We start from the raw sequence: 24,649 nt of genomic DNA on the forward strand, positions 1-24,649 counted from the left end.
TCAACACATAATGACTATCTTTCCTTCAATGGAAAAACCCAATTGTTCTGAGCCATCCTTCCTGTCCTGAAGAGAGGATGTGGTTTTCCAGTGTCAGAGAGTTCAGAGGACAGAGGGCAGCTGAGAATCAGACAGATACATAAAGGAATCCACGAGGTCCCAGCCTCCCTCAATAATGCTTGTTCCAATCTCCCAAGGCTCAAGCAACCTGCTCACAAAATAGAAGGCGCTTGTCTGACTTACAACGTCACATGATTTTCATGAAAATGCTTCCATGAACTCCGAGATGCTCTAGAAAGTTGTTGGTGATGCCTCCTTGTGGGTCTACATCACTGCAGATGAACGGCTAATGATCTACTCACAGTTCATCTGGACCTTAGGATCCTAAAATCGACACTATAATGGCTCACTACACTAAAAAGTGTGCCAAACTCACTAAATATCTCTCTCTCTCTCTCTCTCTCTCTCTCTCTTTTATTATTCCATGAGAAGACCCTTGGGAGTGGAGGGCTTTAGATAATTATTGTTTCTTTCTGTTTTCTAGTTTCTCTTCCATAAGCACATTTAGAATAAACCTAACATGGTAACCAACTAGTGTCTGTAAGTCCTTTTACCTCTGGGCAGTGGTCATGATGGCGTCAACAACTTCAATAATTCGGTGCAGAGCTGAATCTGTACCGATGGTCATGTCTGTGCCACAGAAGTCATTGTCAATGGAGCCCACCATGCCCACAACGTTGAGGTAGGAGTACTTCTGCACTGCATCTTTATCGATCTCACCTGCATTGGAGACAAGAAACACACTTCATATCCAGGGAGAGCTGCCACGTCTCCCTGTGCCCCACCAGATGTGAAAGACCTTGGCCATGGCATCCCCTAAGCTCCGGTTTTTATGAATTTCCTCCAAACTATACACAGCCTGAATCAACATACCAGGTGAAGACAGAAGGAACTGCACCAAGTATAAACTGGCACTGGACATTAAACAAGAACCCTGAATTATAAAAAAATAAAAAAAATCCAAAGCTTTCAATTTAAGATAAAAACTTCAATTTTTCTTAGCAATGGCTTTGGACAATAATGACTTTCAATAAGGACATATCATAATGTCATAGTTAAGTACTTTAGAAACTTATGGTCACCTTGATATAGGTTTCTTAAAGATGCCCATGGAACTAGTTAGTAGGTGTACAGCTAGCTCACCAAGATAAACACATCTGTCAGGTAGTTCTACACAGATGAACTTAGAATAGTGTAGGGGTGAGGTGAGGGGGTGTTCCTAGGCTTTTACCCGTGGTCACCAATGGGCTGGTGAATGTAAAGATAGAGTTCCTGAGTAGAGTTTGTTTGTTTTTGAGACAGGGTTTCTCTGTATAGCTTTGGCTCTTCTAGAACTAGCTCTGTAGACCAGGCTGGCCTCGGACTCACAGCGACATATTTTTAAAGTTTTTTTGGGGTTTTGAGGACATATGATTTATCACAAGCTTCCACTTTTCATCAAGTTGTATCACGTGTGTTTGAGCAACATACTCTTGTTAGTTATACTTGATATAGAATTGGAATTATATAATACCAGCTTTAAAGAGACAGAGACAGCAATTCATATAGAGTTCTCAGACATCCATTCCTAAGTAGCAGCCAAAGCAATTCAAAATTCAAATAAAAAATGAGTAATAGCCGATCAACATCTTCTAATAAAACTCTTGTAACAACATAAGTTTGGAAACATCCCAGCATAGCAGGAGGAATACAGTATGATGGCTGGAAGTGTGGACATTGGCATCCAAGGGCCCTGTATGTACCCAGACCATGGTCACAGTAGCTTGGCATAGAAAATGGGGGTGTATATGATTACTGTTATAAAGAGTCCATAGGCCTAGCACACAGTGGGGTTATTGTTATTACTGCTTCTATTTGAAGTACAGATTTAAATCCTGTGTACCAAATCCTAAAATAAAACCACAGACAGTTTTGCTCCAGCTGAAAATGAAATGGGATTGGGTGTGGTGATGCACACCTTTACTCCCAGCACTTAGGAGGCAGGTACCATGTGCATCTGTCCCTGAGATTTCAAGATTTCAAAAACTAAAATTAAGTGAAAATTTAAAAGTTCGCTCAAAAGTATGTATGCTCATGCCAATTATAAATAAAATAGCTCCTTTTTCATCCCCTCAAAGAAGGCACAAGGTATGACTTTGCAAGCTCCTGAAAAGCAGACAGGGAAACAAACGTGAAGCAGGCAACTCAGAGAAAGGCAGTAATAGGAGTGGAAACGGAAATGGAAACAGAAACAGAAACGTACCATTCTTAGCCAGCTCTTCCAAAAGTCCATTCCACTCCTTCCGGAAGATGTTTGCTCCCGTGAGACTTCCGTCCCCACCAATCACGCACAGGTTAGTGATGCCCAGACGCACCAAGTTACAGGCAGCTTTCAGACGCCCTTCCCGGTTTCGAAAGACTTGGCAACGGGCACTGCCGATGATTGTCCCACCCTGGAGAGGACATAAACCATGCTCACTGCTAGGAAGTCAGATGGATCAGCACAGGCACGGATTGAGTGACTATATGTGTAGAACATTCCACATGTTTTCCTCATTTTCATCTCTTCGATCAGTCTACTGTCAAAGTCTGAGTTCCTCACTTCAGTTCCTCTCTGGAAATCCATGAAGAAACACACTAGCCTGATGTCCTTGATAGACAAATGGACGTCAGCCTTCAGCTGAATGGACAGAGCAAGTGTCTACAGGGTCACCACAGCCTCCCAGCTTGTTTGGGTCAAAGCTGTCCCTACATGGTATGAACTGGACCAGGTACACACAGAGGGAAAAAGATGTCAGCAACCCTCTGGACATCAGTCATTACCTGAAGAACAAACTGTCTTGTCTCCTGATGGTGACCTGGCTCTCTTACGAGTCAGATCAATAAACCAAAGGAATATGAAAGGTGTGCGGTTTCCACCATTTCACTTAAAGTTATAGTCCCGGAGTGGCTGTGCCCCTGGAGGGTCAGGGCTATATTCAAGAGTGAGAGTTAGAGCCGGGAGGTGGTAGCACATGCCTTTTATCCCAGCACGCAGGAGGCAGAGACAGGAGGATTTTTCAGTTCCAGTACAGCCTGGTCTACAAAGCAAGTTCTAGGACAGCCAAGACTACACAGAGAAACCTTGTCTCAAAAAAAAAAAAAAAAAAAAAAAAAAAGACTCAAGATGAGTCAGAGATTAATTCTTAGGTTTTAGAAGCTCAAGCCACAAATAAAGAGCTTTTTATAGTCTTTTCTTTGTACATCATCTCCTTTCTCAACTAATTTGGACCTTTCTTAAGCCAAAATGTTCCAGGAATGTATGAGGCGTAAGTTCTCTGGACAGATTTCTTTTAAATTCAAAGCAGGCAACTGTTTTGCCTGAAGTAGCAATTACTTCTTCCTTGTGCACAACACAGAAATTAGCTGTGTCTGCTTCAAGCTAGAGCAGGGATGAAGTGTCCCTGTTAAATCCACAGCCCTAGGGGCTGCCAGGCAGAATCTTTCCCCTGCTTTGTTTTACTCCGTGCCAAGGGATAAGTAAAAACCCAGTGGGCACAGAGATTCGCCAATGAGCACATGGCAAACTGAAGTAACCTCTACATTCCTCTGCTCTTAAAAAAAAAATTGCCAGAAGTAACACAATGAACAGTAGCAGAGGCTGAGACATACAAGTTGTATTGGAAAGATACTTCCTGAGTTAAGGTCATGTTGATATTTTTAAGACTTAATAAAAGGGCCTGGAAGATGACTCAGTGCTTAAGACTACTTGATGTGTAATCATGAGGACCAGAGTTCAGATTCCAGCCCCCATGTAACAAGCCAGGTATTCCACAAATGGGTGAAACTCCAACTCCATGAGGTCCAACATCATTTTCTGGCTTTTCTGTGCACAGGTGCACACATATGCACATATACTCACATAGGCACACACACACACACACACACACACACACACAAGTAAAAAATAATTAAGTGACCCATATTGTAGATTGAATGTGACGTATACCCCACAGGCAGCTGTGGTTGAACTGTTGGTCCTCAAGTAATGACGTTTGGGAAGAATTGTGGCTGCTTTGAGACTGGGCTGAAGTCCAAGTGGGTTGCTGGGGTGATCTTTGAAGGTGATAAGCACCTCAGCTTCTGGCCCCAGCTCTCTGTTTTTGATCTGCTAAGGTGTGAGAAGCCATGAAGAATCTCCCTCTGTTACAAGCTCAGCCACAAGCTTCCTGCCACCACAGACTGAACTGCTGGGCTTCTCAGCCACCTTGCTCTCTTGACATGAAGGACTATATCCACTGAATCACGAACCAAATCAATCCTCCCTCAGTTTCAGTCAGTCAGATATTTGTCAGAGACAAGAAAAACAGGAAGCAATGGGTGTTTTCTGTCCTCATAATTAGTTTAAAACAATAAACTAGTTATAGTTTATAATTAGCTAGCTGGGAAGGGAACTCACTTTAGAACTTTCTGAAGCTTGAGCATAAAATGTTTCAAACTAAAACAGTGACTTGAATATAGAGAAACGAAGAGCAACGTGGCACCTACCACTTGTAGAATGCTGGAGACACTCTCCCACGTGGCTTCCACAATATTGGAGCCTCCATCCACCATGCCTTGGTAACCCTGGATGAGAAAAAATAAACATCTATTTTAAAAGATGCTGGACTTTACATTAATAGACCCGCAACTTATACAAACCAGAAACACAAGCGGCAGTGAATGCAGTTTCCAAAGTGACTCTTAGAAGACACAGCAATGCAAGTGTTGGCTAAGAGTAGTGAACCATGATTAAAAAACAAAGGAGAACTCTTCCTAAATCCATTTCTACAAAACCTGGAAGGGAAGGAAAAGAACAAGTAGACCAGTGGCCAGGGGGCATGAGGGGTCCGTGTGTCAGATCCTAGTCACCACTATGATGAAATGCATTCAACCTAGAATGCCAGTGTCTTCATCCAAATTCACAAGCTCTGAAGAGCCGGAAAGCAAACAGTGAAAGGTGCAGCCAGAGTGATAGCCATAACTCAGGAGTACTCTCAAAAGACCAGGACACAGAGTCACACTCACTGGACTTTGACACAATGTAGCATGAGGACGGGCCAAGCTCCCACACAAAGGCCCATTGCAATAAGGCCTGGCATTCAATGGTAGGGTAAAACAAGAGGCACAAGGAGAGAAGATGGTCACAGCTTGCACACTGAGGAAGAGGACAAGCTGGAGGTCAAAAATCATCCTGAGTGGACAGCCTTGTCTTGTTCCCAATTTTAGTGGAATTGTTTTAGAGTCTCTCCATTTAATTTTTTTTTTCTTTGTGGTTTTTGGAGACAGGGTTTCTGTGTAGCTTTGTACCTTTCCTAGAACTCACTCTGTAGCCCAGGCTGGCCTTGAACTCACAGATAATCCACCTGGCTCTGCCTCCCGAGTACTGGGATTAAAGGCGTGTACCACCACCGCCCAGCTTCTCCATTTAATTTGATGTTGGCTGTAGGCTTGCTGTATATTGCCTTTATTATGTTTAGGTATGCCCCTTGTATCCCTGATCTCTCCAAGAGTTTTATCATGAAGGGATGTTGAATTTATCAAAGGCTTTTTCAGCATCTAATGAGATGATCAGTGTGAGTTTTTTTTAAATTTCAGTTTATTTATATGGTGGATTACATTGACTGATTTTCATATGTTGGTCCATCCCTGCATCTATGGGATGAGGCCTACCTGATCATGGTGGATGATCTTTTTGATACACTCTTGGATTTGGTTTGCAAGAAATTTTGCATCTATGTTCATAGGGAAATTGGTCTGCAATTCTCTTTTTTTGTTGTGTCTTTGTGTGGTTTGAGTATCAGGGTAATTGTGACCTCATAAGATGAATTTGGCAATGCTTCTTCTGAAATAGCTGGAGGTCAAAAAGTGTCCTGAGATTGTCTCAGAGCTGGATTCAGGTTAACCTTTTGTAGTATCACTGTCCACAGTATTCCTGCAGCATCCACAATTACAGAACTGCTTCCCACTCAGCAACTACAGGCTATTTTACTATTTAATTATGCCACACAGTGAACAGAAACGTTCCCTTTCCTCTTATTCTTTTAATTTAAATGTTTGATTTTGGCCTTGAATTTATTGTGCAGCTGGGGCTGGCCTCGAACTTCTGACGGTTCTGCCTCCAGCTCCCAAGCACTGGGGTTACAAGTGTGCACTGCACTGGCACACCCAGTTTTATTTGGAGTTCGAGACTGAATTCAGGGCTTCCTATGTGCTAGTCCAGCCCTAAATACTGAGTTGCTACTTTAAAATTTGTTTGTTTTTTACAAAGAATTTTGCTACTTAGAAAACAAGGACAATACTCTACAAGTCTTAACACATTTAAAGGTGCTTGGCAATAATAATTTAAATATTTTGCATAGTCTAGATCTGTATGATGAAGGAAGCAGTTTAAAAAAATGAGAAGAGAATGACTCAATTACTATCGCATTGAAAGCTTCCACTCCACTGTACACGTGGTAACTTGCTAGGAAATGACTCATTCTTTCGTTTGCAAAGTCACTGTGCTCACATCCTATCAGAAAAATAACTGCCACCTGCAGCTTTAAGCTGCTTTTACTAAGAAGAGATTACCAAATTAGGAGAACTAAGTTTACTCTAATTTATTATTGTGTAGAAAGTGAAATCTTTTTTTCCCCTAATGAAACAGAAACTTATTTTAATATAGCCAAACAATTTTCTAAAATTCCATTTTGTCCTCTGCCTTCAAAGCCAGTTTTATGACTCACCTAAGAAAAGCAAACCAACCATTGAGCCTTTTAAAATCGTACTAAGTTCTTAACCAAAGAAATGCTACCAGCTGTGTTTACTCTCCTTCAGAGGACAATCCTAAGAGACCCCTGGCTGGCTCTATCAGACCCATCCTCCACCAGAATTTCTCTTATCATGTCATTCACTCCTATGAAAACACAGGTCACAGGCTCTGATTTATACTGAACAGCGCCACACTGGTCATCAACTGATTCTGAAGGAATGCATTGCTATATTTAGGGAACCTTGTGGCCACTATGTTTAGTCACGTGTTGACTCCACCATAAACAAAGTAAGACCCAGCCCACTCATAGGTAGTTTTCAAAGTGATCTCTCTCTCTCTCTTTTTTTTTTCCCCAAAATTAAAGGGCCATATGAACAAATTACCATCTCATATTAAACCAAGCCTTTTCCTTTCTTAATCTTGTTAGATGGATCTATGGGCAGTTTCTACTCATCCGCAGGGTGCTGTCTCAATGTGAATCCCCAAATTTCTCTGCTAAAAAAAATGCCTGAGGGCAGGCATGTTGAGAGGCTTTGAATGGCTATATAGTTTTGTATTCATATATTTGTATTAGTAAAAACCATTGATCAAAACTAGCTTGCTGTGGGATGTTCTGTATGTCCTGTGGGAGCCTGTTCTCGGGTTCCTCGAGGCTTTACCCAGCAGGTCCGCATAGAGGATGATTAGGACCACAGGCCTGAGTGCAGGTGTCTGAGATGGTCTGCACTTGGCTGTGCTGTGGGATGGTCTGTATGACAAGTTGCTCTGATTGGTCAATAAATAAAACACTGATTGGTCCGTGGCTAGGCAGGAAGTATAGGCGGGACTAACAGAGAGGAGAAATAAAAGAACAAGAAGGTAGAAGGAACCACTGCCTGCCACCGCCAGGACAAGCAGCATGTAAAGATGCTGGTAAGCCACAAGCCACCAGCCACGTGGCAAGGTATAGATTTGTAGAAATGAATTAATTTAAGCTATAAGAACAGTTAGCAAGAAGCCTGCCACAGCCATACAGTTTGTAAGCAATATAAGTCTCTGTGTTTACTTGTTTGGGTCTGAGCAGCTGTGGGACTGGCAGGTGACAAAGATTTGTCCTGACTGTGGGCAAGGCAGGAAAACTCTAGCTACACTAGGTGCTCACACAAAAAAGAGGCAACAAAAGTCCTCTTTGTCCATGGTTTTCTCTTCCTTCCTTCTTTCCTTTTCGATTTTCAAGACAGGGTTTCTTTGTATAGTCTTGGCTGTCACAGAACTAGCTCTGTAAACCAGAGTAGCCTCCAACTCAGAGATCAGTCTGCCTCTGCCTCCCAAGTGCTGGGATTAAAAGTGTGTGCCACCACCACCCAGAATTTTTCTAAGATTTTGTTCTATTTTTTTTTTTTTGGTGTGTGTGTGTGTGTGTGTGTGTGTGTGTGTGTGATGTGTGTATAGGTACTCTTAGAAGCAGAAGAGGGCATCAGATCCCCTGCAGCTGGAGTTAAAAACAGTTGCAAGCCTACTGAAATAAGTGCTAGGAACTGAATTGAAGCCCTCTGTAAGAGTAGCAAGCACCATGTGGGTTATTTTTATTTAAATATATATTAAGTTTTAATTTAATAATTTTCCTCCTCATTCTTCCATGTCTACGAATATATATATTCCTAAATACATAAATATAACCTGCTAAGCCTCTACATTACTAGTGTGTATATGATTTCAATAGACATGCTAACACAAAAGAGAGAAATATAATAGGGCCTCAACCCTACACAAAGAACTATAGGCAACCAAGGAATTCTGAGAGTAGAAGTCTTCCCCAGGGAAGAACCTCCAAACTGGTTCTCTAATACCATGTGGTATTAGATCAGATACATACAAGCAAGTACTGGGCCTTCTCTCTAACCCCGCCCCCCTTTTTTCCCAAGACAAGATCTCACTCTGCAGTGCAGACTTGTCTGGAGGCCAAGTTAGCCTTGGATTCAAGGGAATCCTGTTCAGCTTCCTGACCTCAGATTCATGGAATCCTGTTTCAGCTTCCTGATTGATGGAATTACAGGCATGAATCACCATGCCAGGGTCCCCAGTGATTTTTCAAAGTCAGGCCCTTGGCTTGATTTTGCCCACACAAAGGGCCCATGCAGAACCTGAGAGTGTAGAGTGTTTCCTTCTCTGACCTGGAGGGCTCTGATTGTCTCTCTCCCAAGGCTCTGAACTAAAGTGAAGAACTTCACAGTCATCACATAAAAAATGTTCTCGTGGCTTAATTACTTCATGGAAAATTCCTATGGAGGAAGAAGCCACAGAACTTGTCCTTGGTAAGGCTGGGTCAGCTTGAAAATAGGTTGGAACATGGCAAGCCATTGTATAGTCTTGCACCTGGAGCGTGAGCAAACCGCTTATACACTGACTTGATTTATTTAGTTCTCTGGCATTATTAAATTTCTTTAAGCCAAAGCTAACAATGCACAGTTTCAGGAACACTGTAAACATAACAGCCACAGCAGGAAGGAGGCAGGTCGGCCTTCCTCCAGGGATAACAGTCAAATCTACATGGGTGATTATGACACCAGTGTCCTCAGTGGGCACTCACTCAGCCTCACTGTGGCTGCCATGGTGACAGTGAAGATGGCAGCAGTGGGCAGAGAGTCCACTCTGTTGTAATTTGACAATGTTGTGTGTTTAGACTGTCTGAATCCGTCATAACAATGATGGCTGTAGGGATTACCAGCTCAAAAATGGCATATAAATTTAGTGTACGACCTAGCATAGTTTTAGCATTGAACAGAAAACAGTACTCACACCTACAGTTATTTTCAATACCCAAGACATATCCTAGCCAGTTCCAGTGATAAGGGCAGGCACTGACCATATGAATTGGCCTTTTATAAATCAGTGTAAGTTAACCTGTGCAATTAAGAGTCATGCTTGTTAGTACAAGGGCTGGGCCTGGTAAACAGCCTACAGGAGACAACATGTGGTGATGCCATACAGCTCCACCCTCAAACACCACTGCTCTTAGGTTTAGGCAGATTTAGTGCTTAACTAGTTTGGGTATTAAGGAAGTTCAAATGCCCACAAACGGTTATGTTAAAAATCCTAGTGACATGCTTGAAGAAAATATGGATAGCATTGCTTGAATTCTGAAACACTGACAGGGGAAAGGGGATCCAGCATCAGAACAGGAGGATTGGCATTTGATGACAATGAACAACCAAGAGATGTTGAAAAACATTAGAGCTGATGCGCAACCTGTTGTCAAGTCCAGGAATCTCACCAGCTGGCGTTGTCCATGCATTGCAAGAGCTTAAGTATTACCTGGATTAAAGCACCAGACAAGTGCTCACAATCAGAATAAGAAGAGCAGAGGCTAGACAAGGGTTTTATGGGGTCACCGCTTAGCATCTCTCACTTTAAACATCAGGAGTTAGGAGTGCATTCCTTCGGGCATTAAGTCATTATTCTTCTAGCAAAGGGAAGAGGGGGGAGGAATATATATTAGGAAGGAAAAAATGGTGACAATCCACTAGTTAGCATAAAATCTTTCCTTTCATTTCTTTGGCTTTTATCTATTTTACTTTTTCCTTAGGGGACAGTCTCCTGCAGCCCAGAATGGCCTGGAACTTAGAGGATGCCCTTACGCTCCTGTCATTCCTGCCTCCAGCTCCTGAGTGCCCGGATCACAGGGACTCTTCTTCCAAGTTTGCTGTGCTGGGGACCAGAGGCAAGGCTTCACGTTCTCTTCCACCTGTGCCTCATTCCTCAACCCCAAACTGTCTTGCCTTTACAGGGCTAGTACGTCAGGCTCTAGAGCTCAGGGCAGAAATAAGAGAAGCCAAAATGACAGGCTAATCACTCAAGTTCCAGATGAGAAGCCAGTCTGGTGTAAACCAGAAATAGACATGTCAACGGGAGGTGACAAGGACAGCAGAGACCCTCAGGCCTCTGGAGCCACCGGGGAGGTGACAAAGGTCACCATTTGGGTAGATCTGTGAGGACATGGCAGTATCAGCTCTCCTCTACCTTATTCTTTGCATCTAACACATTTAGAATTTTGAACAAAAATTTAGAATAGCAAGAAGATTAGCTGCCCAAGAGGTGAGAATTCTCCTGGCCTTTGTTCACAGTATGGACTGAGAGATGAGCTTGGGCAGCATTTATAAACAGCTGCCCATGTATAATATCAAACTGTTAAATCCTTCATCTAAAGACAAAAGACATTTAGGTTACCTTTTTTGTAAAGAGCTCTAAGAATGATTCTTTAAAAGTCTGCAGGAAAGCTTCAACAATAGGATATTAAACCCACATAATAAACTAAAAGCAATGAGAAGCCAGGCTTGATGCTCCCAGGTTAATTTCACTTTTTCCTATCCTGGCTTGGACCCACCTAATCCAGGGCAGCCTGCTCTGTAGATCTTTCCTATACAGTATTTTTAGCCTTGTCTTATCACTACTGAGGAGCTCTTGCCTTCTGTGGGCTATTAAGGAAAGAACCCAGCTTCAGAGCAATTAAAACTAATGGGAAAAAGAAAGTAATGAACAATCAGCTCATTACTCAGGAAAAAACTGGGTTAACCCACCAACCCTTCCCATCTCCCCTGGAATGGAGCCCAAGGGCTCCACATGCATCACACGTAGGCCTGACCCAGATCTGCAGGCTTGCAAGTAGCAGCTAGACAAAACAGCTTAGCCCAAGCAAGCACCAGGCTTTTGCCAGAAATATGAGAGTTTTTAGGTTCATACATTCTCACATATTTTCAGAAGAGATGGCGGAGGGGGAAAGAGGAGCAAGGAGATGAGGATGAAGATAGAGGAGTAGAAGGAAGGGGGAACAGAAGAAGAGATGGTAAAGGAGGAGAAGAACCCATTATTTAATTCATACCATCCCCATTTAACTGTTCTAATCTGCTGGTAACATTGAAAGTTCTAGGCAAACTGAGAAACTGAAGTATACATGAACAAACATGTTGGCATGAATCACTAAATGATGCTTAAAAACATAATGCCAGGTACCTTTTAAATTTAAATCAAATAGGTTGAGAATAATGAGAGGGACTGTGCCACCAGGGAACGGTGCCACTTGGAGACAGTCTTGACTGCCATGATAATGGGAAGAACTGCCTCTGGTATCCAGTGGGTAGAGAGTCAGGATGCTTCTGAAAATTCTGTAATGGACAGGATGCCCATTCCCCACCCCTGATATCCCATTCCAAACACCACAGTGCTGAGTGAAGTTAATAAAGAAGACTCAATATTAGACAACTTCCCAGAAGGTCCGGGAGTACATCAGTTCAGTCACATGCCTCAGTTCTGTGCCTGGCCACAAACCAATGGAGTCAAAGGCGAGCGTGTCTTCTTGTCCTGCGACCAGCCAGCAAATAGCGCCTTTGTGGTTAGTGTTCACAACTCTTCCACACATTTTCTACCAGTGAAGGAGAGAGACAGAAGATTTCTGTTTTTTTTCCTTCCCTTTCTTATTTTTTTCCTCTTGACCCCTCATGCCCCATTCTTTTGTCTTTTAGGGGTTTTGAAGCATGATCTTATGTAGCCCAGGCTGGCCTGGAACTAACTAGGTAATCAAGGATGACTCTGAACTCCTGATGCTTTCCTGACTCCATCATACCCAGCACAAATATTACTCCCATGGGTCAAATGAGGACACAAGGTCAAAGGGTTATTCATCCATCCCCAGGCACCTGGCCACTTGCTAAAGATCCATAGTCCCATACCTAGCCACAGGAAGAGATATGCTACGATAGCTTTGCATTTATTTTCAAAGGCTGTGTGGATATGACTGTAAATGCAAACTGAGGTAATTTGGAGCTCAGTGGAGGCCATCGCTGTATGTGTCAGTTTCTTACAGAAAGGTACAGCACCTCACACCAAGTAGACTGAGCCAGGATTATACTCAGGCTCATTCCAGGCCATCAGGGCTTTGCTGTCAAGCAAGTGAGGTAAAAGCTTACAGATTTCCTGGTTCTTTTGGGATTTTAAAATTAAAGTTTTACATCTAGAGTAGATGATGACACTTTCAATTGATTCAACTCAGGTAATACTTATTGCTTCTGAAGAAAGACTCTTACACATGAGCCTAGTCCTACAGCAGCATTGGCCTCTCTCTCATACTGAGGCTTCCAGCTCCTTAGACTGAACATCTACTCATTTCCCCCAACTCACCAGCCAGACAGAGCCTATGAGCGTATGAGCCAATCTAATAAAGCCTGTCTTATAATTACATATTGTTGGTTCTGTTTCTCTAGAGAACTCTAAAAACAATGGTGTAGAGAGTAAATCTGGTTAACCTCAAAAAAAAAAAAAAGATCAAAAGTCTTTCATTGTAGGCCCCTACGATGTTCTCCCTATCAGCTCTTTAATTTTTAAATGTGCAGAGTCTGGTAGTCACAGGTCTGGAGATAGCTAAATATCAGCAGAACCCAGACAGGCAATCACAAGACCGGATGAAAAAGAACAAAGTACAGACACACAAGATTCAACAACTGCATACACGGAGCATCTGAGAAAGCACTAAGGGTTTACCAGCTTCTAGCAAAGGTTAAAGCTTCACGCAGCCAACACAACTTCCCCAACTAACTTCCAGTCTCTTCCCCAACTAACAACATTCAAAACAGAGTTGGCTCTCCATGGAACAGTGGGTTTCTCAATGTTGTTTGACCTGCCATTTTGGGCCCACTGATTCTTTGAGGTTGAGAGCTGCCTTGTCTGGTTTAAAAGGTGTTAGGCAGGATCCTGTTGTTACCATCTGGATGCCAGAACAATCCTCCCTCTAACAATGAGGTCATCAAAAATGTCTTCAACCAATGGCAAATGTCCTTGGGTCTAAGTCACCCCCACTAGGCTTAGGGGTCACACAGGGCTGAGCTCTCTCTAGCTCTGTAAAGGGCACAGAGAACTCCAACCATTCGGGGGAGGATTCAGTTTGACTAGGAAATAACAGACTTAACTTCCGTCCTAACCTCATACACCCTCCAGAGCCACCAGCAAGATCAAAGCAGTGACTCATGGGGAACTTTCTACTTTCTCAGGTACTCAGCTGCATGCAGCTAGAGCAGAGGACACTAGCACTGTGGCCTGTGTGCAAATCACATGGGCTCCTGGGGGGATGTTCTGTAGACTTTAAGTCGCTAGCAAATTTGAAACCGCTGCTAATTTTAACAGGAAACCACATTTGGCACTGCTCCAACCCCAGAGAGCTCATGAACACCACATTTGCTAATTAGGAACTGCTCTCAGGCCAGAATGCACAGTTCTCTCCCAAGACTTGAGGCAGGAGAGAGCAGAGAGAGGTCGGGGAAACGGGGAGAGAACCCACCTCTGTGTTCACATGCAGGCTCTGAAACAGAGCAAAAAGAACAACACAAAAGTCCAGGTGAAATGTTACGGTGACACTGGAAGCCCAGTGGCCCAATGGGGAAGTCGATGGCCTCCCTCCAGAGACCCTGACACAAATGCAAACTCTAACGGAGGGAGGAAGAGGAGCAGGAGGGCCCATGCTGTGTGTGTGGCATGGATCCTAGTCTGCGCTTACACCTCACAGAGCAGAGCCAGGCATGGCAGCAGTCAGGATCAGAGCCCAGGCATGGAAATTCACAAGGAGAAGTTGACCTTCACATGCTCCAAATAGTAAATGTTAAAATGGTCTGAACGGACTAAAGGTTAGAACCGTGTTTTTCAAACTGCCCAAATGTAATAAAGAAATATCACACAAGCACAGATTTCGAAAAGCAAATTAAAACACAAGAATCAGGGAAACCTTTCCCAAGCAAATGATAAATACATGAGCAAAGAAATATAGGTGCAACCATTTCACAAAAAGAAAGATGTTTTAGTAAATACCAGTATGGTACTTTAACTGTAAATGGCCCTCATAATCTCATCGGGAGTGGCACTATTAGGAGGTGTGGCCTAGTTGAAGTAGGGGTGGCCTTGTTGAAGTGAGTGTGTCACTGTGGGGGTGGGCTCTGAGTACTCAAGATACTGCCCAGTGTCACAGTCTACTTCCTGTTGCCTACATATCAAGACATAGCCAGCACCATTTCTGCCTGCACAACGCCATGCTCCCCACCATGATGAAAATGGACTAAAACCCTGAAAATTTAAGCCACCTTAATTAAATGTTTTTCCTTTATAAGAGTTGCCTTGATCATGGTATCTCTTCACAGCAATAGAAACCCTAAGACAAGCAGCTAGCAGCATTCAGACACCTGTCTGCAAGGATCTTATGTAGCCATCTCTGGGGTGGTTGGGGTTGAGAGTTAGGGTCAGAGGGCTTTCAGAAAATGCTTCTTCAGCCAGAGGTATCCATCACAATGGTCATGACATTTAACTGATTGGTGTCGTTATCTACAGATCAAAGTATTGACTCAAAACACAGCATTTTAAATAGCAATGTAGACCTGGAAGTAGTTTTTAAGAAATGGGGAATAGCCGGGCGGTGGTGGCGCACGCCTTTAATCCCAGCACTTGGGAGGCAGAGCCAGGTGGATCTCTGTGAGTTCGAGGCCAGCCTGGACTACAGAGTGAGTTCCAGGAAAGGTACAAAGCTACACAGAGAAATCCTATCTTGGAAAAAAAAAAAAAAAAAAAGAAGAAAGAAAGAAAGAAAAGAAATGGGGAATAACCTGAATAGGCCAGTGACATAGGAATCTTACACATCAGTTTGATGTGACATTACCCCGAACCCCCAGATTCTAGGGCCATTCCCCTGTCTCTGCCTCCAACCGTGTCATAGGACTAATGGAATTACAGATGGTTATGGCCACAGTGGCTTCTACAAGGCTTCTATGGATTCACAGTTGGGTCCTGATGCTTCTATAGAAAGTTCTTACCCCTAGAGCCATCTTCTCAGCCCTAAAGTGATCATTTAGAAACCAATTCTTTTCCATTTTTAGCTACATTTTATGAATTTAAAAACAAAATGATTTCCCTCGTACTTCTGAAAATAAAGTGGCTCAGTATATACTGGTTCCTTCTTCACATACTACATATTTCCTAAGCTGCCAGGACCTCAACACAGGAGATAAAGAGCAGTTCCAGTTTACTTAGGTATTGTTACCTAGTTTTAGTATAATTAGTACAGGAGATAGTGGATTTCATTATGGCATTTTCACCCATGTTTCTCCTCATTCATTCCCCTCCTCTCCCTCCTATTCTCTTGCCCCCTCTTGCTCTCCCCCTCCCAACATCTCCCCTCTGTCCTCAAGTCACAGGCATTTTATCGCCTTCTCTGCCTCCCTCCTCTACCCCTTTAGATGTTTTCTTCCTGTCAGTCTCCTTTCTAGTTCTCATTCTCTCTCTCTCTCTCTCTCTCTCTCTCTCTCTCTCTCTCTCTCTCTCTCTCTCTCTCTCTCATCTAGTTTATTTATTTAATGTGATGATTTCCAGTTGCATCCATTTCCAGGCAAGCTCATGACATCATTTTTATTTGTGCACTCACTAATAAAATTCCATTTAACCCACAGATTCTTCACTGTGAAGTTAAGCCATGAGCAGACACCAGGAAGTGGCTTCAGCATCCGCTTAAGGACAGAAAGCTCCAAGTGGCTGTCTGTCCATTTCTCGTACTATTCTTTGACATCAGCTCACACAGTTAACACATCCAGGATCATTAACCCAGTAATCAAAACCAGGAAGTTGATACCAGCCTGACTTTTGTGCTGTCTTATCTCATTTTCTCCCTCACTTCCGGCACTCAGCCAGGGCAGTCAGCAGGAGAGAGACCTGTGAGCTCAGGGCTCTGAGCCAGTGGGCAGTCCGAATTCCTGAGTCAGAGAAAGCACAAATGGGAAGCAAGCACTGACCTCATATATAAAGAACACTTTGGCCCCCACGTATATTCCCATGCGCACCACAGCACGGACCGCAGCGTTCATACCTGTGGAAGGAACAGGAGCAGTTGTCAATAGAGAGCTTGACGCTCGTCCACCAAGACCTGGGTCAACAGCATAACTGCCTGTGCGTCTGTTTCCTCATGAGACATGACTATGGCACATACCTCAAGGATGAGTACAGTGAATATAAAAAAACAATTGGGAGTCAGGGTACCCACCACACTAGGGTTCATCTAAAGATGGGTTCACATTATGAAAGAGCCTAGGCTATTTTCAGTTCAGAATACCACTGCTCAACCTGCTGTAGATTTTCCTTTTGATGAGTCAAGCTTGAGGCTGAGTAGAGCTTCCAGCTCCTTAGCCTCCTGAGTGTTGGGATGGCAGATGCGTGCTCTGCAATACAAAAGTTTAGGCAACTCCAGACAATTACACAAGAAAGCAGAGGGCAGGTGTTGATAGCCAAATTCAAAGAAATTAATAGTGAAGGGGGCAATGAGTCTGTGGCTTGAGGAGAAGTTGAATAGTTAGTTCATCCCTACCTATCAGTATGATTAAAAAAAATAGGCAATGGTCTTAAACAAATCATGGCATTTTTGTTAGAAGAGAGAAGGTAAAACAAGCCAGCCTGCTAGGAATCTCCATACGTCCCCAAGATAGACCGGGGATATCTTCCACACTTCTAGTAAGAGCAGCAGTGTGCAATGTTTTAGAATGCAAGGCCAGAAGTTCAAGTTTACATTCCACTGAGATAACATTTCTGGAAGCCCAAAAGCATGGTTTCTTAGCCTGCCAGTGGCATAAGAGTTGAAGAATCTTGTACCATCTTAGCTCAGGATCTAAGGCCCAGCAGAAGGGAGAGGACAAGGAGGAAGGACAGAGAGGATGTGGTCCTCAGCCTCAGAATGAAGAGCAACTGGGCTTTCAGCCGAGTTCCTCCCGGGCTGCCATTCTCTCCGAATCTCCCATCTTGTACCTTGAAATTTGGGGAAACAAATATCAAAAGTAGGCATGCTGCAATACAGAAGGATGACAGGTGACATCCTTAAATAAGTAAAATGGGAGCTGGGGCAATGGCTCCATCCATAAAGTGCTTGCTGCACAAGCATGGGGACCTGAGTTCTGATCCCTGCCTCCCACCTAAAAAGCCAACCACGGTCATGTCCTTGTATTCCTAAAGAGGGGCAGACAGGAGGATTGCTGTAACTTGAGGGCTAGCCATCCTGTCCAAGTCAATGAGCTCCAGATTCAGTAACAGGCCCTGTCTCCAAAACGGGGTGGAGAACAATTAAGGAAGGCACTCGACCTCTGACCTCCACAGAAATAGGTGCACGCCCACACAAATATGCACACGTTTTCCTCATTTTCACTTCTGCAAATCTCTTAGTCTTAGAAGTATACACATGCCTTTATCACATAAACCCATAGTCTCAATTGTACTTCCCACTGAAAACATATTTTGGAAGCTAAAGACTTAATATGAGTAGTCCCCTTTGGCATAATAGCTAAAGAATCCCGTATCATTGACTTTAGCTCATAATTACATGTAAGGCAACAACCATGTAAGACCCCACCCCTTAGAATACTTGGTAAGGCACTCAACTGCTGTGTCCTACAGAGAGTCTCACCCTTGTTCTTGGACTCAACAATGTTTGAAGAGTTTTCTGCCAAGAGAAGGACTGTTTTTGCTAAGGCATGAACACATATGCCAAGCTCCTCCTCTGAAAGGATCTACGGGAAGGAAAACAAAACTGTCCTGGGCGAGGGAGGGCACACCTTTCATACCCTGAGGACTCTCCTACTAGCTGGTGACAGTGAGACATCCCTGTGACATCTGCTAGAACTTCGACACCATCCCCACTCATACGCTTCCCCCAGCAGCCTTTCTTTAACTTCCTAGTTCTGCGTCTCCAGTCTCCCCCTTTCCCTGCCAGAGCTGCCTGCCCCTCTGTATTCACAGCTATGTGGTAATGACGCAGGCATCTCTCCAAGGGAAGGGTGAGCTGTGTGTCGGCCCTTACATTTTAGCTGCATGGATGGAAGCAGCACTCCATGGTTCCAGCAGAATGGCTGTGCCAATGGGGCTTTGTGCTCCAGCTGTAATCACTTAATCAACCACTAGGTAGGTACCTGAACTATACAAACCCTGGGAAACGAGTTGATGCAGCACCCCAAGGAACGATGTCCTGGACCCTTTTGCTCCTCTCCTGTCCTAAGATCTCATTTCCACAAGTTTTTTGGCAGAAACATTATCTCATGAACAACCTTGGGGGTTCAAAAATGTGTGTGTAAAAGAAGAGGCAGAAGGAATGGGGTGCTGAAAGCTGAGAGTGATAAGAAAGGAGAGAGCTGAGTGTGGTAGAGAGGGTGACAGGAACCAGGCTAGACTCCAGGGATAAATAGAAAGAAACCTGAAACCACTTCACACTGCGGAGATTATGCTGATGACCTCTACCTCACCAGGAAAGAGGTGTGACTGCACTCCAGCAGTAGACCCCAGGCCCAAGGTGGGCGGACTCCTAAGACTGGGGCTATATAGGCTGTAGGCTGCCTCAGGAGCTTCCAGGTATAGCCAGAGAGTTTGCATTTCTCCCATGCTGAGAATGCTTTAAGAGGCACCGCCCTAAGTCCTGAAGGCTTTCATCCACTTGCAAGCCAGTCTTAAGAAGTTAAACCCTAGGGATCCAACCCTCTAAAGGCATTACTTTACTCCCCAAACAGTACAAGTGCTCTGGCAGGGACTGAAATCTCCTAGGAAAGTCTGCAGAAGTCCGGATGCCTCTCAGGGGGCAGGAGAAAGCTGGGGCTCTGAAGGGTACTGACCAGCAGGGCTAACAGAATTAAATGAGAAGCTGCGACTTAAGGCTCCCCTGTGCCTTAACAAGGCAAGTTTCTAAAGACTGCCAACAGGGGCCAGATTCCTATCTAACTGCTACGCAGGTTTTAGGCTCTGCTTTTGAAATGAATGCAAAATGCTTTTGAAGGAATGCAGAGTGAGATGAACCCCAGGAAGGTTCTGGAAGAGGTGAACGGGGATCAAGGAGGAAACAAAGAAGCTAATATGTAGACATGCATCCTTACAATTCAGTGTTTATAGTCTCCCGGGTGAACATCTGTTTCGTCATTTTGCTTAGAGCTGTCCTTGTCCTCGGCCACCTGGTCATTTGGGACAAAGAGTAGATTCAAGAGTGTCCACTCACACGCAACCTACTGTTTTTCCCAGAACAGTTACAGCATAGTGTTCATTCACTCGTTTGTTTAGGTTTTATAGTCTGGGACTCAAAACAATCTTCTTGGGTGTTTCCACGGGGGAAATGTCATCTTCCTACGAAGCAATAATCTTAGTGTTTGGAAAGAAATCTAAATCCCAACCCAGTCCTCCCGGAAGGTTTGGAACAGGGATAAAGATAATCTAAGGAGACATTGGTGTCCCTCCCTTTGTCTGTCAGACTAGTGAAACAATGGACCCCAAGGAACTGGAATTTCCCCAGGAGTCTCATGCTGGGAGAAAAAAATGGTTGGAGCTTGGCAGCAGCCAGAGTGGAGCTTTCTCTCAAAAGAAGGTGCACATAGTTCCGCTAAATTGTCAGAACACCTTGCAAGGAGCTGGGCTTGGTGGTACACGCCTTTAGTATTTTGGAAGCTAAAGACTTAATATGAGTAGTCCCCTTTGGCATAATAGCTAAAGAATCCCGTATCATTGACTTTAGCTCATAATTACATGTAAGGCAACAACCATGTAAGACCCCACCCCTTAGAATACTTGGTAAGGCACTCAACTGCTGTGTCCTACAGAGTCTCACCCTTGTTCTTGGGCTCAACAGTGGGAAGCAGAGGCAGGTGGATTTTTGTGAGTTCAGGCCTAGCCTGGTCTACAAAACCAGTTCCAGGACAGCAGAGAAATGCTGTCTCAAAAAAATCTTTTAAAGTAAAATAAAATAAAATAAACACCTTACCAGACAGACTGTAGCCTAAACAGTGGAAAGTCACTGATGGGCATGACCATGCTAGTTATGCGTACCTCTTGTCTTCAAATTAACCTAAACCTGGGAGGTTTCAGGACCTGGAAGGTAGACTTGGGGTAAGGTGGGGCAGTCTAGGAATTTCTTCGTTTCTCTTCTCGGGTGTGTGATCACTCTGAATATTTCCCTCTTTTCTACTTTCCACTATTACTTTGCATGTTTCGTTGACATAGTGAGGAGTGGTGGCAGAGGCTGGTTTGTCAGGCCTGCCAGAGCCAGGCACTGACCCGAACGACTCCAGTAACAGGTACAATCTTCTCACAGGGCTGGAACTAATTTAACATGGAGACAAGGATGCTGGTAGGTGGGAAATGTGTGACAGACCAGAGATGCAAGGGGAAGGACGGCCATGGCACGGACAGCTTCTCACTATTGGGCAGTGGAGGCGAAAGGGAAGCGAGCTCTCTGCTTTGAGGCCAGAGTCTCTCATCCAAAGGCCGTGCAAGGAAACATCAGGTAAAGCTTTTATTTTCCAGCTGCTGTGAGGCAAACCTCACCGTTGCAAAGTCTGGCTTTGAAATTCTACTCTGGCAACACTTAAACTGTGTGAGTCACAGGAAAGATACTTAGACGAAAGAGCTAATCACCCTCCTTCAGCCGCTGCACATGATCTACGGGTGCCTAGCAACAAACCCATGTACTATAAAGTAGTACAGATATTAGATACCAACTAATAAAATTAATTAACAATGAGAAAAACATTCTGTCTAATAAAATCCTGTTATTACTTGGGTTCATCCTTCCACCGTTTTTTGAGATCTGAAGAGTGCACCAACCTCCTAGGTCAATCTCTTGACAGCACATTTCTGTTCCACAGTATATACAGTCACTCTCTTACTAGTTTCCACAGCTGACTTCCTCTGGGAAAAAGAAAGTCAAGCGGCTCAAGGGGGGCTACTAGTTTGTCAAGAAATGGATGCGAGTGGCTGGAGAGACGGCACAGTGGTGAAGAACGAGTATCGCTTTTCCAGAAGATCTGAGTTTAGTCCTCAGCACCCATGTAATGTGCCTCACAACCACCTCTAATTCTAGCTCCGGGAATCCTCCACCCTCCTCTGGCCTCTGCAGGACACACACATGGCATTCATTCATGTAAAGAAACACATATACAGAAAGAAAACAGAAAAGGTCTTTTTAAAAGATGAAACATGCCCTATATTATTCTTGCTACTGTAGTTATTCATTAAGCTTTGTCTATAAATGATGTTGATAGGGAAGGGGTGTGGATAGAGGGACAGAACCCAGGCAAAGCCTGGCTCCCTCATAGTTATCAAGCTGGGAGCCACCCTGGACCCAGGTCCAAGAGTCAACATCAGAAGAGTTCAGATAAACCTCTAAGTACGTCTTCATCTGCCTAGCCATCACATACACCCCATATATGTGGATTGAGTGTCTACTCTCTGCCAGGGGCTATTGGGAGACTTTGCTGATGTAACAGCAGGGGACTGTGGCCCTCTGAAGCTTAGTGCAGCCAGGAGAGGGCAAAGAGCAGTATCGTAAGTACCAATGGTGTCCACCGACAGGATCTGGGAATTCAGCTAGTGGAGGACCATCGGGAGACCCTGAAGGTGGCCTGCCACAGGAGTAAATGAATGAATGAGGGGCTGAGAAGATGGCTCAGTGGATAAAGGATGGATGCCTATGCAAAGCCAGTGCTGGGAGAAGGGGCCCATGGGGGGGGGAGGACACACACTTGTGGGTTAGCCAGTCTAGCTGCAACAGTGAGCTCCAAGTTCATATGAAATAAGAGTGTCTTAGAAAATAGGGTGGAGAACTGATTGGAAAAGATCGCTGATGTCCATCCTTGTCCTCCACAGGTTTCCACCCAAGCAAGAGCGCCCACACATGAATGCCTACACAAAGAAAGAAAGAAAGAAAGAAAGAAAGAAAGAAAGAAAGAAAGAAAGAAAGAAAGAAAGAAAGAAAGAAAGAAAGAAAGAAAGAAAGAAAGAAACACACAAACACACACACACACACACACACGATAAATAAATTAGTAATGATCACATTAGAACTACCACTAAGAAGAAAACTGTCAAGCAGAGAGGTACAGGAGACTGGATGTGGAGGATTCAGGAAGCACTAGAGTGGTTAACCAAGAGCTTTGCTGAAGAGCAGTGTGAGAGGCGGAAGAAGAAACTGAGGCGGAAAAAGTTAGCCAAACAGACAGCTGGAAAATACTACAGGCCCTGAAGCCAGAGGGTTCAGAGAGTATGAGGAGTCCCAGTGACCACGGCAAACACTGAGACCACTGTCACCTGATCCCTGCTTATACTCATAGCTTCCATACAAGCATGTAGAGTTCTCCTTAAAAATAATTCTCCAGTTTCATGTGTGTGTGCATGTATGTATGTATGTATGTATGTATGTTTTCCTTAAATCAAAGTTCCTCACCCATTATACTCTTGTCTTCCCTCTCTCACCAAATCCTTTCTTCCCAAGTGCCTTTTCCTACTTTTCATGTCTTTGTGTATTGTGTGATAAATTTAATTAGAGATCTCTGCATGAACATGGATGGATGGGTGCTTGAGTAAGGTCAAGTGGCTGTATCACTGAGGAATACGATTCCCCCCTACAACCCCCGCCCCCGCCATGCACACTTTCATTGCCTACAACCCCTCTGCGAGTTGGGGGTCTCATGAGCCACACTCCCATGGAGGATGGAATCCTGGTGGGCCCCCTCTTGGGCAGGTCTTGTTCAGGTCACCGCTGGTGCCATAGGCACGTGCACAACAGCCACATCATGGCGTCATGTCAGAGTAGTTTGCAGCAACCCTCACATCTCCATTTTTCACAGTCTCTCCTTTTCCTTGAGGAACAGATGCCCCAATTTTAGGTAGAATCTTTTAAATGAAGGTAATGACACACCATTGTGGCTCTCTGACCATACTGTCCACCAGGGTAGCTTCTGATCATCTGTGTCTTGCCCAAATTTAAGTGTGTTATAATGGCAGTACATACAGATTCCAGTTTTAATTCAGAAAAGAATGTATTGTATAACCAATATAATAGTTATGTTGTAAAATCCTGATTACACATATAATTATTTCACCTCTTTCAGTTACTTTCATTAATGTGGCTACTATATCAATAATTACCTGTAAAATGCGAGCCACCAATGCAATCCTTATTCTTAATGGACATCTTAAAGAGATGCTCTTAAAATCTACTCATTAATGTGTGAAATACTATACACAGCCTGCTACATAACTAGGGCCTTATTAAACACTGGTGAACATTCTAGACCAGGAGCTGATAGGACCTACTTCCTATGGATAATTTTTCACTAACTTATTTTTTCTCCTATTTATTTGTTGCTATATAAGTACCATTGGAAAGAATATATTCTCACAAGCCTTCCTACACCTACCTTTTTCATATACTGTCCTTACTGTTTCAGCAGATGAGTTCTTGTCTATCTTGTGCCTCTACCTGCTCCAAAGCCCTTCTGTTCCTTCCTCGGCTGTGTCCACAGCAGCATCCAGTCGGTCACATGACCTACCCCACCTCCTCAAGCCCCCATCTGTGACTTGCTCCTATTTCTTCTGAGTCACTAAACTCCAGTTCTCTGCCTCTTCGTTCTACAAAACGACCTTTATCAGAGGCAGCCTGTAACCTCAGCATGGCTTCCCAGTTCACCTAAGGTAAATCCAAAGTCTACATATAGGCTGTTCTGACTAGTACCTACCCAAGACTACTTCCTCCCATCCCCCAAGAGGGCTCTGGCTCCCTGGCCTTGGGCTACTTCCTGCTGACTCCTTCCAGGCATTTCAAGGTTCTATAGGCCTCTATAGAAAAGTAGCTCACACCCCATCCCTCCCCTTGTACAGGATCCTTCTTAGGTGCCCGCAGCCTGTGAGATACACAGTCCATTGGTTCATGTTGCAACAGTGATATAAAGGATTCCATGGTTCTACCTAAGGCTTCACACATTCCACAACCTGTTCCTGGGTGAAATGGTCATAAAAGAGCATAAACAATCTGAATAAAAGTTA

The 24,649-nt window shown here is 44.0% G+C and overlaps 1 protein-coding gene across 3 annotated transcripts in view; it reads right to left on the reverse strand.

Annotated features, from left to right (window-relative positions):
* The window catches only part of Pfkp (phosphofructokinase, platelet), a 63,987-nt gene that overhangs the window by 32,751 nt on the left and 6,587 nt on the right, over positions 1-24,649 (reverse strand). For all 3 annotated transcript variants that reach the window (XM_016006365.3, XM_006987844.4, XM_076572874.1), the window contains exons 2-5: positions 16,606-16,679; positions 4,567-4,644; positions 2,303-2,492; positions 615-780 (exon numbers count right to left, since the gene is read on the reverse strand). In XM_016006365.3, coding sequence (XP_015861851.1) covers positions 615-780; positions 2,303-2,492; positions 4,567-4,644; positions 16,606-16,679 — 508 coding nt within the window. The remainder of the gene's footprint in view (positions 1-614; positions 781-2,302; positions 2,493-4,566; positions 4,645-16,605; positions 16,680-24,649) is intronic.

The sequence above is a fragment of the Peromyscus maniculatus genome, chromosome 5, assembly GCF_049852395.1.
Source record: "Peromyscus maniculatus bairdii isolate BWxNUB_F1_BW_parent chromosome 5, HU_Pman_BW_mat_3.1, whole genome shotgun sequence".
Taxonomy (NCBI): domain Eukaryota; kingdom Metazoa; phylum Chordata; class Mammalia; order Rodentia; family Cricetidae; genus Peromyscus; species Peromyscus maniculatus.